Source organism: Ailuropoda melanoleuca, chromosome 4, assembly GCF_002007445.2.
Source record: "Ailuropoda melanoleuca isolate Jingjing chromosome 4, ASM200744v2, whole genome shotgun sequence".
Taxonomy (NCBI): Eukaryota; Metazoa; Chordata; class Mammalia; order Carnivora; family Ursidae; genus Ailuropoda; species Ailuropoda melanoleuca.
The window spans coordinates 5218100-5233983 of record NC_048221.1 but is presented as its reverse complement, the minus strand read 5'-3'; the positions used below and the strand labels follow the sequence as shown (position 1 = coordinate 5233983).

The window sequence follows — 15884 nt, the reverse complement described above, 5'->3', positions numbered from 1 at the left end:
GGGCCCTGCCTCCTTCCTCAGGGTCCCGGATGGGTTTGAGGGCTGCAGATTCAAAGCTGACAGGACCCACCAGACTATTTTCTGCAGGAAGGCTGGGATGCAAATGGCCAAGAGTGGGTAAGCGGACAAGTGAGAAACTCCAGGTTGGGGAGAAGTGGGGTGGGGGTATATATGAGTCCAAGGCTTGGCTCTGTGGGATCTCGGACAAGTGGCGAAACTTCTCCTGGCCCCTAGTTTTGCACCTGCAGTGGGGTATTTGTGGCTCCCCCCTCAGCATTGTGAGTAGTTCTGGTTAGCGCTCAGTAAATTAATTCACACTCTGACCTGGCAAGTGTTTATTGCCGCAGTGATGACAGAAGAAGAGGAGTCTTACTTGTCAAGGTGCCCCCAACTGTGCTTGGCACTTTGCTGACAGGACACAACTCATTTATACTCACAAGGCAGCTGGGAGGTAGATTCTGCTGTTAGCCCTGTTTGAAACAGGAGGCAACGCGTGTGACAGGGGGGAGGCCAGGGCCCTGGGGTGGCTGCAGTGGTGACCCCCAGACCCAGGGCCTGGGCTGGGCTAGGGTGGGCTGGAGGCCACAGGACTGGACCTTGTGGCTAATGCAGCCAAGGAATATGAGGCCCTCGCTGGAAGGGCCTGGCTCCCCGGCAGGCAGGCAGGAGGCAGAATCCGGGCCCCCTCTCAGATCTTCTCCACGTAGTTTCCTGGGAAGAGGCCCTCCTGGCCGTGCAGCCGGCCTTTCCACCAGCCTGAGGAATCTGTGGGCGAGAAGGGAGCGTGAGGCGCGGTGTCCAGCCCACCCAGGAGAAAGCCTTCAGGCTGGGTCCCCGCCTGTTTTATTCATTGCCACTGGCATGGCAGAAGGCAAACACTGAAAAGAGAATTGTCAACAGGTGGAAAAGAGGGAGCGACTGACACGTGGTTTTTTCTGCCACTGCCTCACACTCTGTCATGTTCTAGACCATTTTCTTGTGCTCGTCCCTAATCTCTTTCTACAGGTGCCTCCCCTCACTCCCCATGATGGACCAGTGAATGACCCCTTTGGGGCTCCCCATTTACCCGCAGAGGGTGCTGCTGAGTTCCAAGCCCCTCTGGGGGGGTGGGGGCAGCCCAGGGGACTAAGGTGGGAAGGTGTCCTGGGCCATCCAAACACAACCAACCCATTTTTTTTACTCAAAAGAGGTCTCTTTGAGGTAGGTTCTGCCATTAGCCCTGTGCTTGACAGGAGAGAAAAATGAGGCCTAGGGGATTGGGCATGCTGCTGTGAAGCCAGGCCCCCCGAGTGCCTTAGGAGGGAACCTCCAGACCCAAGGCCTTTTAGCCTATGCAGCCACTGGCCCAGAAGAAAGTATCTCTGGTGGGCCTGGTTGCTTCCGTTCTCCTCTGGAAGGTAAGCAGGAATGGGGTGTTGCCTGACTGTGTCAGGGTTCCGACTCCTCCCCCCTCTGCCCTGGGGCACACACCTTCCATGAGGATCTCGATGACCTCATTCACGTTGAAGCTCAGCTCGTCCACATCTTGGCCCACATACTGGTACAGTGCCCGGCACCGCGGGCCATGCATCCGAGGCTGGGGCTTGGGTCGGCCCACGCCTGGCACAGGTCGCTGCCCCACACTGCGCTTCCTCTGCATGCTGTGGGCACAGGGAGTGCTCGTCACAGTCCAGACACTCCCCTGCCCCCTGCCCACCTCCTGCGGCTGCCCTCTTTCCTCACTTACCCTGCCACACCCTGATCAGGCACGTTAAGGAATTCTGTGTTGTGCTCTGAGGGCGGCCGTGCCCGGGGGCGTCTGCTCGCCCTCAGGGCTGAGGATGGAGGGCCCCGGAGAGGCTGCTGGGAGCCCCCTCCAGGTGTGATCTCCAGGGGTAGGGGCCCCCTTCTGGTAGAAGGAGGCACCCCATTGTGGTCCAGGCCTGTGGCAGGAGCAAGAGTGGAGGCATTTATCAGGGTGATGGTAGGATTTGGGGACGACTTAGCTCCAAGATCCCAGTCTGAGGGAGGAGGCAGTTAGTCACATGTTCAACCCAGCATGGTAAGGACTGACCCAGAGGGAGGCTCTGCAGGGGTAAGATTTCCCCCATTCTCTTCTGTAGGAGGGCTTTTGTGGGTGGGTCTTGGAGGATGAATAGGCGCTCAAGCTAAGTAGGAATTTGGGAGATGAGAGGAGCAAACAGCCCAAGCAAAGGCTTGGAGATAAGAACAAATTTGTTAAATTGGTGAAATACGATGTAGCTTGTGTGACAGGAGTATAAGATGGGAGGAGAGAAGAGGTCGGTGGTTAGCTGGGTTTGGCTTCTGTAGGGCTTTGAGTATCAAAATAAGCTTAGTCTGTATTCTGTAGAAGGCGGGGAGCTGTGAAGAGTTCTGGGCAGAGAATAGAGTGGTCCGCTCTATCTGTTGACGGCATGCATTGCTTAGGTCATGGAGCACACAAGAGGCAAGGGAAGACACGTCTCCTCACCTCTGGGAGGCCCAGGGGCTGCCCGGGTGGGGGCCTGGGCTGACCTTCGAGGTTTTCCCTGGGCCATTCCCTTCCGTGTAGGCTCTGAAAGGGGAAAGGATATGGGAAGTTGAGTGGTGACCAGACCACAACAGACACTTGGCCCCGCCCACAAGTCCAGTCCATCCTGTGGCTCCGCCCCAGACTCCGCCGCCCGGCTCCCCGGCAGTCCCATCGGCACCGCCTCGTAGTTACTGGAACAGTGACTCTGCCCAGTAACTGGCCCAGCCTCCCAGGGCCCACCTCTCATTGGCCCGGCTCTCTAGGCCCGCCTACTGCTGGGGAGGGGTCATTTCCCTGGCCACGCCCCCTCCATATTGCTCTCCCATTCGTTGGTTACCTCGCTGACCCTGCCCTCTCCGTGGCCGAGTCCTTTCCATTACGACTCTCTCGACCCACCCCTCCACGGCCCTCACCCTCTCCGGGCCGGGCTCACTGGCTCCGCCCCCACAGCCGTGATTAGTCCCCCTCTCTGGCCCCGCCTCCATAGGGCCCGCCTCTTTGGCTCCGCCCCCAGCGCTGCGCGGACTCACTGGAGCTCTTGGGCAGCCCGTCGCCCACGCTGACTGTGAGGGACCGGCCGCTGGCCTTGAGCACTGCCACCTCGCCGGAGCCACGGGAGAAAGTGACGCTGCGGGTGCCACCTCCGCCCCAGCCCTCCTTCTTCACTCGGAACTGTAGTCTGTGGGGAGAGGAGGAAGCTGCGGGGACGCCCACTCCCCAAGCGGGCCGCGGCCGCGGGCGGGGAGAGGGGTCGCTGTGCCCAGCCCAGCCCGAGGACGGTGGCGGGGGGGCGTACGTGTCGCTGAAGGTGAGGGGCAGGGCCCTCCGCGCCGCCTCCTCGAAGCGCTTGCTCAGGAGGCTGACGAACTCCGTCTTGAAGACGCTCTCCAGGAAGCTGTCGGCGGCGTCTTCTTGGAGGATGAAGAAGTCGTCCTGCCTTGTGCTGGGGGAGGGATGGGAGGAAAGGCAGGTGAGGGTGGTAGTGAGGGTGGCTTGAGTGACTTGTGAGATGCGACGGGGAGGGTCGGGCGAAGGGAAGTGAGGGGTGATGCAGGTGGGGGAAAAGGCGAGAGGTGGCAAGGAGCTGGGAAGGTGGTTGTAGAGAAGGGTCAGGTGAGGGGACAGGTGCTCTTGGCACATAAGGATCATGAGTGTGGGGGCAGGGGAAGGTGACAGGTATATTGGTAGGTTAGATGGTCAGAGTGACAGATGGGGTGAGAAGTATGAGGGCAGCTGAGGATGACAAGGGGGCAGATGAGGGCGACTGGGGCAGGGGAGGGCCTGGCCTCACCTAAGGGAAACTCCCCGGAGGGCCTGGATCTCCAGCTTCTTCTTCAGGACCTCACGCACCTGGCCCTTCTCTGGTCCCTTCTTCACCTTCTCCCGCCCGATTATATACACACACTTGGGCGTAAGGATCAAGTCTCTTTTGATGGGCTGTGAGGATGCAAGAGCAGAGGTAGTGGCTGGAGCCCTGGGCCTGGGCCACCTGGCTCCAGGGGATCCACCTCAGGCAGGGGAGTGGTGCCAGCAGGTGAAGGACAGGTCAGCTGAGCATTTCCCTCCACGTGAAGTTATATGAGGAGTTACGTTATATAAGAAATAGTTTAAGTAAAGGTACATTGGCTCAAGAGGGGTTTCTGGGCCAGCGAACAGGTACAGGAGAGGTGGAGGTATACCTGCTGGACGTGGGTGCCCAGGCCAGATGAGAGTGTACCTGCGCACAGGTGTATCTGGGCCACGTGAAGGTATGTCTGATTGACAGATCTATCTAGACTGGCTGAGGGTATACCTAATGGATAGGTGTGTCCAGGATATGTGGGGGTGGCCCTTTGGTCAGGGCTTCTGGGTGAGGTAAGTGTGTAACTGTGGACAGCTGTGTCCGGCTAGCGGAAGATGTGATGGACAGGTGCGTCTGGGCTATGCGAGGGCATATTTAAAAGCCAGACGTATCTACATTAGTTGAGTGTATACCTGTGGACGGGTGTGTCTGGGCCAGGTGAGGGTATACCTCTGCTGGGGGTGCCAGGCTGGGGCCAGGGTCCCAGAGGTGCCCACCTGCTAGTGCCTCACCTTGAAGCGGCGGTCGTACTTGGTGACTGAGTCAGCGAAGTCCACGCGTTCCCTCTTGCCCAGGAACTGACGCAGCTCCGGCCGCTCCTCTAGCCCCAGATAGTCCCCAACGAAGTTCCGGTTGATGCTGTTCCGTCTCCGCTCCTTCTTGTGCAGCAGGATGTTGGAGGCTGTGGGGACACCGGGTCAGGGGCAGAAGTCGTGGCCTGGCTCCTCCCACTCCACCTGTCCCCACTCTAAGCCTCCCATCTGCAGCCTCTCACCTTCCTCCCGCATCTCCTCGTACTTCCGGACTGCCACATGGCGCCTCCAGGCCTTCTGGATGGTGCGGGCAAAGCCATCGAACTTGCGCTCTCGCATCTCCTCCAGAAGGAAGAGCTGTGCAAGAGGGAGGGGTGGTGGGTCTTTCTCCAATCCCACCCCACCCACTCACTTTTGCTTACCAGCACCTGCACACATGCTCTTACCCTATGGTCAAGACATTTTTTTCTTCCTCCAAATGACTGGACCCAGGGTTCCCTCCTAATATGGGGCACAAGACCTTGCATTAAATTAAACTGTGGGCTGGTCTTGCAGGATTCAGATTCCAGCTCTGCCTCTTACTAGCTGTGTAGTCTCGCCAGAAATGGTGTAACATCACAGTTTCTCACACTGCTAATTAAGTTATGGCATGTCACCCACGTGAGGTGCACCTCAATTTCAGAGATGTTAGAAATGTAAACCAATGTGCATCTTAGAAAACCAACAAAATACTGTAAATATGAAAATCTGGCGTGTAGGACTGTGATGTCCCTGGAGACCAGGTAGTTGTATGGTGTACAACCTGCACAGCTATACATGGCAGCCCTGGAAAAGAAGCTTTTGCAGAAAGCAGACTTTTGAGTTAATAAGAGTCTCAGTCCAGAGGGGATTTAGGATATAAACTATATTAGAGCAAGTCAGAGTTGAAATGCCAGGAAGGACGTCCCTTCACTTAGAATAATAACAGTGAACATATCAAGGAGAGGAGCCCACTGGATATGAAAAGTTATAAATCTACAGTAATAAGAACAATGGGGTGCTGATCGAAGAATAGAACAACCTATTGGAATAGGACAGATGACTGGGGAATGTTGTAATTCAAACAAATTTAGTGATATAAGAGACATTGTCAATCAGGGAAATACTGAAATGGAAAATATTGTAAATAAAATGGGGCTTTATTTAGAAAAATACCTAGCACTTCACCTAGAGGGATTTGTCAAATACACAAATATCACATTACTGCTAAAAGCCTGGCTGCCTGCTTTGCTGACCAAGGTGGTTGATGTTTCCCAGGAACCCCAGGGTTCCCTGCAAGGACTAAAGTACTTCTGTAGATACTTGGTTCAAATGCACTTTAAAAAATATATCTTGGAGGGGTACCTGGGTGGCTTGGTTGAGTGTCTTGACTTTTGATTTTGTCTTGGGTCTTGATCTCAGGGTTGTGAGATCGAGCCCCTCATGGGGCTCTGTCCTCAGCAGGGAGTCTGCTTCTCTCTGTCTCTCTCCCCTCCTCTCCTTCTGTCCCTCCCCCTGCTCATTCTCTCTCTAAAATAAACCTTTATATATCTTTGAGAACTTTTAGAGCTGTGGGTGTTCATAAGTGTTCATCAAAGGTGGGGATCTTTTCACCAGGAAGGAATCCTAACCCTACCAAGACTATAGTTTCACAGCCTGCAGGGAATTGAGTGGAGTTTCCATATTCCACTGTTTTTCAGATCGATATTCTGTGGGTCAGTGGGTCTGTGTGCAAAGCATGCCCAAGCAATGCTTCATACAGTGTGTCTGGAGGGCACATAAATGCATTCTGCAGTTCGCTGAGAGGATGTCAGGTATGAACGAAGAACTTGCAGAGGGGTGGGGGGTGGGCCAGTCAACCGGGAGGCCTCTCTTCCTTAGCTGTTGAGGGCCGATGGGACAAGTGTCTTGCAACCTCCTTATTTCTGCTCAGGGAAGGGAATTCGTTTTCAATTTGGGAAAGGAATCTTCCTGTCTACAGAGTTTAAAATTCATCTTCTTTGGGGCTCCTGGGTGGCTCAGTTGGTTACATGACTGACCTTGGCTCAGGTCATGATCCTAGGGTCCCGGGATCGAGCCCCACATTGGGCTTTCTGATCAGCGGGGAGCCTGAGTGTCCCTATCCCTCTGCCCCTCCCCCTGCCCTTGCACTCTCTCTCTCTCTCTCTCTCAAATAAATAAATAAATAAATCTTAAAAAAAATAAAATAAAATTCATCTCCTTCAGGGCACCTGGGTGGCTCAGTCAGTTAAGCATCTGCCTTCGGCTCAGGTCATGATCGCAGTGTCCTGGGATTGAGCCCCAAGTTGGGCTCCCTGCTCAGCGGGGAGTCTGCTTCTCCCTTTCCCTCTGCCCCTCTCCCCGCTCATGCTCTCTCTCTCAAATAAATAAAACCTTTTTAAAAATAAAATTCATCTCCTTCATGTGTGGAGGGCAGAGCTGCGTGTGCTTAAAGTGGGTGAGATAGGTCCCAAATCTGAGCTTATCCTAGTGTACTGGCTTGAATACTGTCCCCCCCCAATTCATGTCCACCCGGAACCTGTGACTGTGACCTTACCTGGCAAGAGGGTCTTTGCAGATGTAATCAAGTTAAAATGAGGTCATACTGGAGTAGGGTGGGCCCTCAATCCAATGTGACTGGTGTCCTAAGAAGAGGGACCCAGACACAGAGGAGAAGGCCATGTGATGACAGAGGCAGAGATGGGGTGATTAGGAATGGCAGGGATGGCTGGCAACCACCAGACGTTAGGGAGAGTGAAGGAAGGATCTTCCGGGGAGACTTTAGAGGGAGCATGGCCCTGCTGACACCTTGATTTTGGATTTCTAGCCTCCAGAAACATGAGAAAACGAATTTCTGTTGACTGAAGCCATCTAGTTTGTGGTAGTTTGTTTAAAGCAGCCACAGGAAATGAACACGCCCAGCATGACCAGCAGTGAAAGCCAGCTGGTGAGCAGAACATCAAGGATATTTTGAGTCCATGCTTACAAGACTCGGAATCCAAGTCAGAGCCATCCCTGTGTAAGTGCATCTGTTGAGAAAGACCCCAACTCCATTAGGGTAACTTAATTTGATCAATTTTGATACAGCACAGTTACAGTCATAAAACTGTTCCCATGTTTCTTTCTTTCTTCTGTGTTCATTTTACTAAAATGATTCCCATCGGCTTCGGTTTTGTCCTGTGCAAATTTTCAGTCCTTTTTTTTTCCTTACAAAATTTTTCCGCCCAACTTTTCCCTTTGTGAATTTCATTACTTCCAGCCAGTTCCATCTTCCTCACCTCAAAATGTGCAGACTGCATTTTTTGTCAGAATTTGATTTTACCTTATATAGTCTTAGCCAAGGCTAGCTTTGTCTATTTGCTTTTTTCAGTTTTGATTTTTAAAATTTTTTGAAAAGATTTATTTATTTGAGAGAGAATGAGAGCGACGGGGAGAGGGGCAGAGGGGAGAGGAAGAGAGAGTCTTCAGCAGACTTTGTGCTGAGCACAGAGCCCGACAGGGGCTCCATCTCACAACCCTGAGATCATGACCTAAGCCAAAACCAAGATAAGGATGCTTAACCGCCTGCGCCACCAGGTGCCCCAAACACTGTTCTTATTCCTTGGAGCAAATGCATCTGTAGGGAGAAGCTCTAGAGGCAGGTACAGAGAAGTGTGGGGACCAAGAGCCCGACCTCCCAAGACAGTTTTCTTCTTTCTCTCTTTTCCTTTCCCCTCCTCTCCTTTCCTTTCCTTAAATTTCCTTTCCTCTCCTCCCCTCCCATCTTTCTTTCTTCTCCTTCCTCCCTCCCTCCTTCTTTCCCTCCCTCCCTCCTTCCTTCCTTTCCTTCTTCCCCTCCCTCACTCCCCTCCTCCCTCCTTCTTTCGCTTTCTCTCTCCTTCTCTCCTCTCTTTCTCTTTTCCTTTCTTTCTTCTATGCTTAATGTGGGGTTTGAACGCATGACCCTGAGATTAAGAGTCACATGCTCTACTAACTGAGCCAACCAGGAGCCCCGACAGACTATTTTTGCAGCTACAAAATCTCTGGAGTCTCCACCCCAGTGTTATGTGTTTGGTTTGCTGAGAGAACAGTTACTTGTAAGTTACAGTAACGTCAAGGGCATAGTCTCTACAATTTCCTAGCTGTCTTCAAGTCGCTAAGGGGCTAGAGGGGCAGGTGCTATGATCATCATGCAGGTGATGAGGCCCCTGGCCAGGCCTGGGTAGGCAGCAGCCCTTTCCCCAGTGCTCCAGCTTGGCCCAGGCTGCGGAACGTAAGATGTGCCTGGGAGTGTGGTGAGTTACCACAGCTCGTCCAGACGGCCGGCTCCCGATTTGCTGTCCGATCCTCGCATAGAAGCAGGTGGCCAGGAAGGGCCCCCAGGGGGATTCCTTGCCCTGCCTTTTTATTTATTTATGAAGATTTTATTTTTAAGTAATCTCTACACCCAGTGTGGGGGCTCAGACTTCCAACCCCGAGACCAAGAGTTGCATGCCCTATGGACAGCCAGCCGGGCTGCCCCTGCCTTGGCCCTGCTTTTTTGTTCTTGTCACTGTTGCTTTCTAAAAAACCCCCCCATCCAGGTTTATTGAGATATAATTGACATATAACATTGTGCAAGTTTAAGGTGCACATGAGTTGATTTGATACATGTATATACTGCAGAATGAGGACCTCCTAGGTTAGCTAGCAGCTAGGTTACCATTTCTTTTTTGTTGTGAGAACGTGGAAGAGCTACTGTCAGCAAATTCCAAGTATATAGCACAGCATTGTTGACTGTAGTCACCGTGCTCACAGTAGGTCCGCAGAACAGATTTGTCACTGTTACTTCATTTTTTCCCTGTGAGCAGAGGCAGCCTCAAGTTGCTGGTGCTCCCAGCCTTTTGCTAAAAGGCTTAGAGCTGATGGTGACATGCTGGAGGGGTCATCTGTGCGTGGAGGATGCGGAATGAGGTTTGTCTTTGGTAGATCAGGGCCTGGGGCAGGTCTTGGGATTGGCGAGCCACCGATCTCAGGCCCAGGGACTCTGTGTTCATGAAGGAAGGAAGGAGGGAAGAGGTAAGAAAATGTAGGAGAGGAGAGAGCACGGAAAGAAGTTATAGAAAAAGAAGAAAGCAAAACGGGAAGGACAGAGAGAAGGAAACAAGGGAGCAAAGACGTTGTGAAGAAGCCGTGAGTTCTTACCCCTCACTGGCGGTGTGTTTCTCCCCCTGCCCTCTGGCCACCAGGGACTGCCCGGCTAATTTGGGTTTTTCCGAGCACACACCACATGCCACACACTGTGTAGCGGACTTCCTGTTTCGTCTGAGCCTCACCCCAATCCTGCAGGGGGGCTACTACTCTCCCCACTTTCCAAATGGAGAAACGGAGGCTCTGAGGGCGTAAGGCAACATGCCCGAGGCCTAAAGGGGCCCGAGGAGTGGGATCCGCGGCCGTGAGGCAGTGCAGGTGTCTGCCTCTCTCTCACACTCACCGACTCAGGGTTCTTGACAAAGACCTTGGTGCTCCCCATCTGGTACTGGTCTGGCTCCATGTTGACCGCGCGGAGCAGGTGCTGGACCCCCTGACGTTCATCCCCCCGCCACTGGGGCCATGTCTCAGGGGTCAGAATGGCGTACCTGGAGGCGGAGGGTGTGGGAGGGTTTGGGGTACACATCCCTGCTGGTAGCTCCTCTGTGGGGTGGCGGTGAGGGCCGGGAGCAGGCGGGGGTGCCTCACCTCTGCAGGAACTTGGAGAACTGGCGGCGGTAGGCGAAGCCAGCCCGGCGCACCCTGATGTTCTCCTTCAGGCCCAGGTACTCCACCTGGTGCTTGACCCTAAGGGGGAAGGCAGGGTGAGTCCCCTGGGGGTACTCCCTCATCCTGGGAGCGGGTGGGTGCTGCTGAGCAGGGCTGGAGTGGGCAGATGTGAGACCGGGGAGGGGTCTGGATTCGTGCTGCGGGGCAGTTTGGGGAGGGTGACTTCAGTGCCTGGGAGTCAGTTCTGTGGGGTGGGAGCTTAGCTTCTGGGGGGTAGGGGTCTGTGTGAGTTCTGTGGTCAGTTCCAGGGTTAATTCTAGGGGTGCATCCTAGGGTCTGGGGACAGAAGGGGCTGTGCTAGTTCCTGGGTCACCCTACACTCGGTTCCACTCATCCCTGCAGCCTGGAGGGTCCTGGTCAGTGCTAGGTATAACCCCGGGACCCCGAGGAGTTTTGCGCTGGTCCTAGGAGTCAGCCTTGGTTAGTCTTGGGATGGGTCCCGTGACTCTGGGTGGGCTGTGGAGGGAGGGTCCGTCTGGGGACAGGCTGTGTGGATTGGTCCAGCTGGTGGTCACCTGCTCTCCTCCCAGTCCCGCGGCTTCTTGGTCTCGTTGGGTTTGATGCAACGGATATAGTGGGGTGTACATCTCTTCAGCGTGGCCACCAGGTCGTTGGCTTGTTTCTGAGGGGGAGGAGAAGGCGGGGGTGGTGCACAGATGGGATCCTCCAGCCCTGTCTCCTCCCACTCTGTATACAGGCCCAAGAGACAGACACATTGAGTGGGCGGCTGGCTCCCAGTGAGCCAGGGGGTCCGGTGTCCCTGATCTGTGTGTAATCCATTAGCACACACCACGGGGGCGCGATACTGTGTGTCTCCCTGATCCTGGAACCTCAGACTAGGAGCTCTCATGTCTCTAGCACTCACCACTTAATCTGGTGCATAGTAAGTGCTCAGCAAACGTTTGTTGATGGAGGAACTGAGCACTCAGGAGGACATGTTGCATCGAACATTTCTGTCTGTCCTTTGGGGGACCACTACTTTGGGAGAAGGAAATCGTGTGTGTGTGCCTTGGGTGTGCATTTTAGTCCTTTGGAGGAGACTAGAAAGGACGTTGTTCCAGGCGGGCGGATTGGAGAGAGTGGCATGAGAGACCTCGATGTCGACTGTGGCTCTGCTGTGTGATCTGGGCCAGTGACTGTGCTGCTCTGAGCCTTGGTCTCCCCATCCCCCGGGTGGGACTAGTCCCATATATGTAAAGTGTCCTACGTTTGCTGCCAGCTGACAAGTGCTCAGTGTGTGGTTACGAAGAGATTTTTAGAATGGGACACCCAGCGTATATGGCAGCATTATTCACAACAGGTAAAAGGTGAAAACAACCTGAGTGTCCCTCCACGGAGGAATGGGTAGGAAAAAGGTGGTCCACTCATACGCTAGAAGATTTTTCAGCCTTAAAAAGACAGGACATCCTGACACCTGCTACAGCATGGATGAACTTTGAGGACACTGTGCTCAGTGAGAGCAGCCAGACCCAGAAGGACACATCCCGCAGGACCCCACTCCCAGGAGGTCCCCAGGGGCGTCCCGTCCACACAGTCAGAGAGTGGATGATGGGAGCCAGGGCTGGGGCAGGGGCTGGGGAGTCCATGCTTCCTGGGGACAGAGTCTCTGTGTGGGGAGATGGAAAGTTCTGGAGACGGAGGGTGGGGTAGCGGCAGGACAGTGTGAGTGTGCTTCGTGCCACTGAGCTGTGCTCTTAACAATGGTTAAGATGGTACATTTTATGTATATTTTACCACAATTCAAATGAAAGTGGCAAAGAACCAAAAGACCAAAAAATTATTAAGATGATGGTTCACGTTTGGATTTAGAGAGTTAGGGGGGACTTCAAGGAAACTGGTCCAACCCCCCACCACCCCTAGAGCTGGAAGAAGACCCTGCTGCACAGAGGGTGCCAGAGAGAGGGGTGGAGGCCCCAGGACTCGGGAGTGAGTAGAGAACAGCCCCCAGCCCTCCCCACGCCCAGCTCCTCCTCCCCTGCCCCAGGCCCACCTTGATCTTGGAGCCAGCTGTGCTGGGGCGGCCCTTCTTGTCTACGTCCAGCTTCTCAGGAAAAAGCATCCGGAGGAAGGCCCTGGGCAGGAGGGACAGGAGGAGTCAGAGGTGCTGCTGAGCCTCGGACGCCCTCTCCCAGAGGAGCACAGTTCTCCCTGAATGTGGGGGGTGTAGTGGTGAGGACCGGAGAGTTGGTTTTGTCCTTTTGGTTCCTTGATCTGTTTGCGCTGTTCCTTCTGCCTCCACGACCACGCACGACTTGGGTAGCAGGTAAAAGAGAACAAAGTTCAGTGCAGTAGGAACATCACTCGGTGCTGCAGTATCTCAGCATCTCGGGCAGTGGGGGCAGGTCCCCTTGTAGGAACGATCCTACACGCACGGGCTCACGTGTAAGCGAAGAGATACAGACAAGGGTGCTCGCTGCCTGGGGTGGTCACAGACAGGCCCAGTCTAATTGTCCATCACCAGGGGATTGCTTAGACACCCTTTGGTCCATTCACAATTCCCTCCCTCATCTCCTCAATGAGGTCTTCCTTGACTGCCATATCACAGAATGAGTGCACTGTTCAATCCATACATATTCGGGAGGATGAAAAAGTTCTGGAACGAGAGGGTGGGGATGGTGGGGCGGCATTGTGAATGTGCTTCATGCCGCTGAGCTGTACAATGCAAAATGGTGAGAAGGTGAACCTTATCTTGTGTGTATTTTATCACAATAGAAAGAAAGTTAAAAAAAAAAAGAGTGAATGATGGCTACCACACACTCTAGCCCTTTATCAGCTCAGTTTTTCTATCCAGGGCTTGCCCAGCGGACACCAGAATCACCAGGAGAGCTTGCCTGGTTCCTCTCGCATTTCTCATTTACACATCTGGGCTGGGGCCCCGTAATTTCTAATGAGTTCCCAGGTGATACTGCTGCTACTGGTCCAGGAACCCTACTTGGAGAACCACGGCTCTGTGCTTTCCAGTATGGGAGCCCCTGGTCACACGCGGTTATTGAGGCCCTTGAGGCTTAGCCTGTCCGAATCATGATGCACTGTGAGTGTTAAAATGCATGCCAGATTTCAAAGAGTACTGCAGTATGGGGCGAGAGAATGTAATTTGTATTTAATTCATATTCATTCATTAGTAATTTTTATATTGAAATGATATTTTGGGTATATTGGGTATAAGAAAACATTTTTTAATGTCACCTATTCACTTTTTTACTTTTTTTTTAAGCTTATTTATTTAAGTCATCTCTACCCTCCAAGGTGGGGCTCAAACTCATGACCCCAAGATGAAGAGTTGCATGCTCTCCTGACTGAGCCAGCCAGGCGCCTCTCACCTTTTTACTTTTTAACTGTGCTTTTAGAAAATTTAAAATTACACGCTGGGACACCTTGGGGGCTCAGTCAGTTAAGCATCTGCCTTAGGCTCAGGTCAGGATCCCAGCGTCCTGGGATCGAGCCCCACATCGGGCTCCCTGCTCAGCGGGGAACCTGCTTCTCGCTTTCCCTCTGCTGCTCCCCCTGCTTGTGCTCTCTCTGACACATAAATAAATAAAATCTTAAAAAAAGAGAAAATTAAAAACTACACATGTAATGGGAATAGGGATCAACTGCAGTTTGGCACAAGGGATCTTTTGGGTGTGATGCAAATGTTCCCAACTGGGTAGTGGTCATGGTTGCACAGCTCTATACATTTCCAAAAAACTCACATCTGAAGTCGGGCACCTTTCATGGCATGCAAATTGTACCCGAAGAAGGTTGTTTTGAAGTCATGATGTACGTGGCTTGGATTCTGCATGGGTGCGGAATGTGTCAGACCGCGTTGCTTCAGATCACTGAATCTCAAACTCCGACGTGCGCCTGATTCTCGAGGAGGCACCGGGGGCACCTTGTGACAGTGCAGATTCCGCATTTGTACCCGGCTCAGAGGATGCCCGTGTTGCCGGTAGAGGAGTTGAAGTTCCAGCCTCTTATGGACCACTGTCTTATGCCTTTCATGCGGTGCTATATTATATTTGCCTTTTTTTTCCAGTTCCATGCCTGCCTCCCCGCTTGGCTCTCCACTCAGTGAGAGCAGCCGTGTTGTCTGACCTGTTCAGCCTCTATCCCCACAGGTTCCAATAAATGGTGCCTGGCACACGGCAGAGCCTGAATGAGTAATGGAACCCGGTATGCAGCTGTGGTCAGGGAGATGGGTCCATGGGTGTTAATATGGAAAAATGCAGGGTGCGATGTGTTTTCACGCTGTACCAGGGGACACCCTGTCTACACCCTGCATCCACTGGGCTTGCACGGCGGTGGGGGGGCACTGGATGGGCCATAAGGAACTGCCCCTAGGGCTGTCCTTCCTTCCTTCTGTGGACCTCGGGCTGCTGTTTAATCAGAACCAGTCACTAAAACACTGTCCTTGTGGACAGCCACCCCCACAAGCCTGTGGCATGGATGGGAGCTCCGGGGAAGATGGACTGCTTCCTGCCGCCCCTCTCATCCCTAAGCGGACTTGTGCCCGCCTGGAGGCCACTCACTGCTCACTGGTCTGCATCAGCTCTATGAGGTCGGAGAAGAGAACGTCCCGGTTCCTCTCACAGAAACCGTTAACATCATAGGAGACCTGGAGGGAGACATTGTTGGGGGGAATGAGGGGCTGAGGCCTGGGCGGGCTGCTTACAGCCCATGTGGTCAGGGGTCCCCTGGGGTCCTGCCCAAGGCTGACAGGATGGGGGCGGTACCCCTGGTTTGCAATAAGGGGCAGGGCGCTGCAGCATGGACTTGGGGTCCCTGGAGGTCTGATGTTCGAGTGGAGATTGCAGGGCTGGGGCTGCAGCCTGGGCCAGAGGGAGGGGGAGGTGACAGTTCTAGCCCAGATTGGGGGATGAGGTGCTGCAGCCTGGACAGAGGTCCCAGAGGGTCTGCTGTTTAATTTGAAGCCAGGAGGTCAGATTGAGCATCTGGCTTGCGGTCAATCGAGGGGCTGGGGTTGGTGTCAGGAGCGTTCCAGCACTGGCTGGGGATCCATGGGGGGCTTCGGTCAGGCTTGTGGGCTGGGTCTGCCATCCAAGGAGGGCGAGGAGCTCTAGCCCAGTTTGGGGACTGGGGTGCTGCAGGATGGCCAGGAGACCCCTGGGGGTGTCTGCTGCCCACTTGAGGTCAATGGGAGAGTCTGTAGTCCTGTCAGTTGGGGAGGAGGACTGCAGCCAGGACCAAGGCCAGTGGATTTCTATAGTCTTAGGTAGGCATCCGAAGGGGGCTCCAGCCCATTTTGGAGGGTGGTGGCTTACAGCTTGGGTCTGTGGTCTTTGAGTTTGGGTCAGAAGGCTGTGTCTTGCGTCAGGGGGTTAGTGGGGTGTGTAGCTCAGATCGGGGTGTGGGAGTCTGCTGCCCAATGTGGGGTCACTGGGAGGGGGTTTCTGTCCTGTTAGGCGGAGCTGTCTGGTTAGTAAGTTGAGCTGTGATCTTGGTGGGGGGGGCCAGTGGGGGTTTCTGCAGCCCGCTGACGAAG

The 15884-nt window shown here is 53.9% G+C and overlaps 1 protein-coding gene across 1 annotated transcript in view; it reads right to left on the bottom strand.

Moving 5' to 3' along the window:
• Positions 1-320: 320 nt before the first annotated feature.
• MYO1F (myosin IF) overlaps positions 321-15884 on the bottom strand; it is a 31938-nt gene continuing 16374 nt past the window's right edge. Inside the window, exons 14-27 of the mRNA XM_034660024.1 lie at positions 14911-15320; positions 12393-12474; positions 10918-11024; positions 10322-10420; positions 10077-10221; positions 4849-4963; positions 4586-4755; positions 3804-3949; positions 3309-3455; positions 3043-3191; positions 2471-2554; positions 1727-1922; positions 1471-1640; positions 321-765 (exon numbers count right to left, since the gene is read on the bottom strand). Coding sequence (XP_034515915.1) covers positions 689-765; positions 1471-1640; positions 1727-1922; positions 2471-2554; positions 3043-3191; positions 3309-3455; positions 3804-3949; positions 4586-4755; positions 4849-4963; positions 10077-10221; positions 10322-10420; positions 10918-11024; positions 12393-12474; positions 14911-15320 — 2097 coding nt within the window. The 3' untranslated portion in view covers positions 321-688. The remainder of the gene's footprint in view (positions 766-1470; positions 1641-1726; positions 1923-2470; positions 2555-3042; positions 3192-3308; positions 3456-3803; positions 3950-4585; positions 4756-4848; positions 4964-10076; positions 10222-10321; positions 10421-10917; positions 11025-12392; positions 12475-14910; positions 15321-15884) is intronic.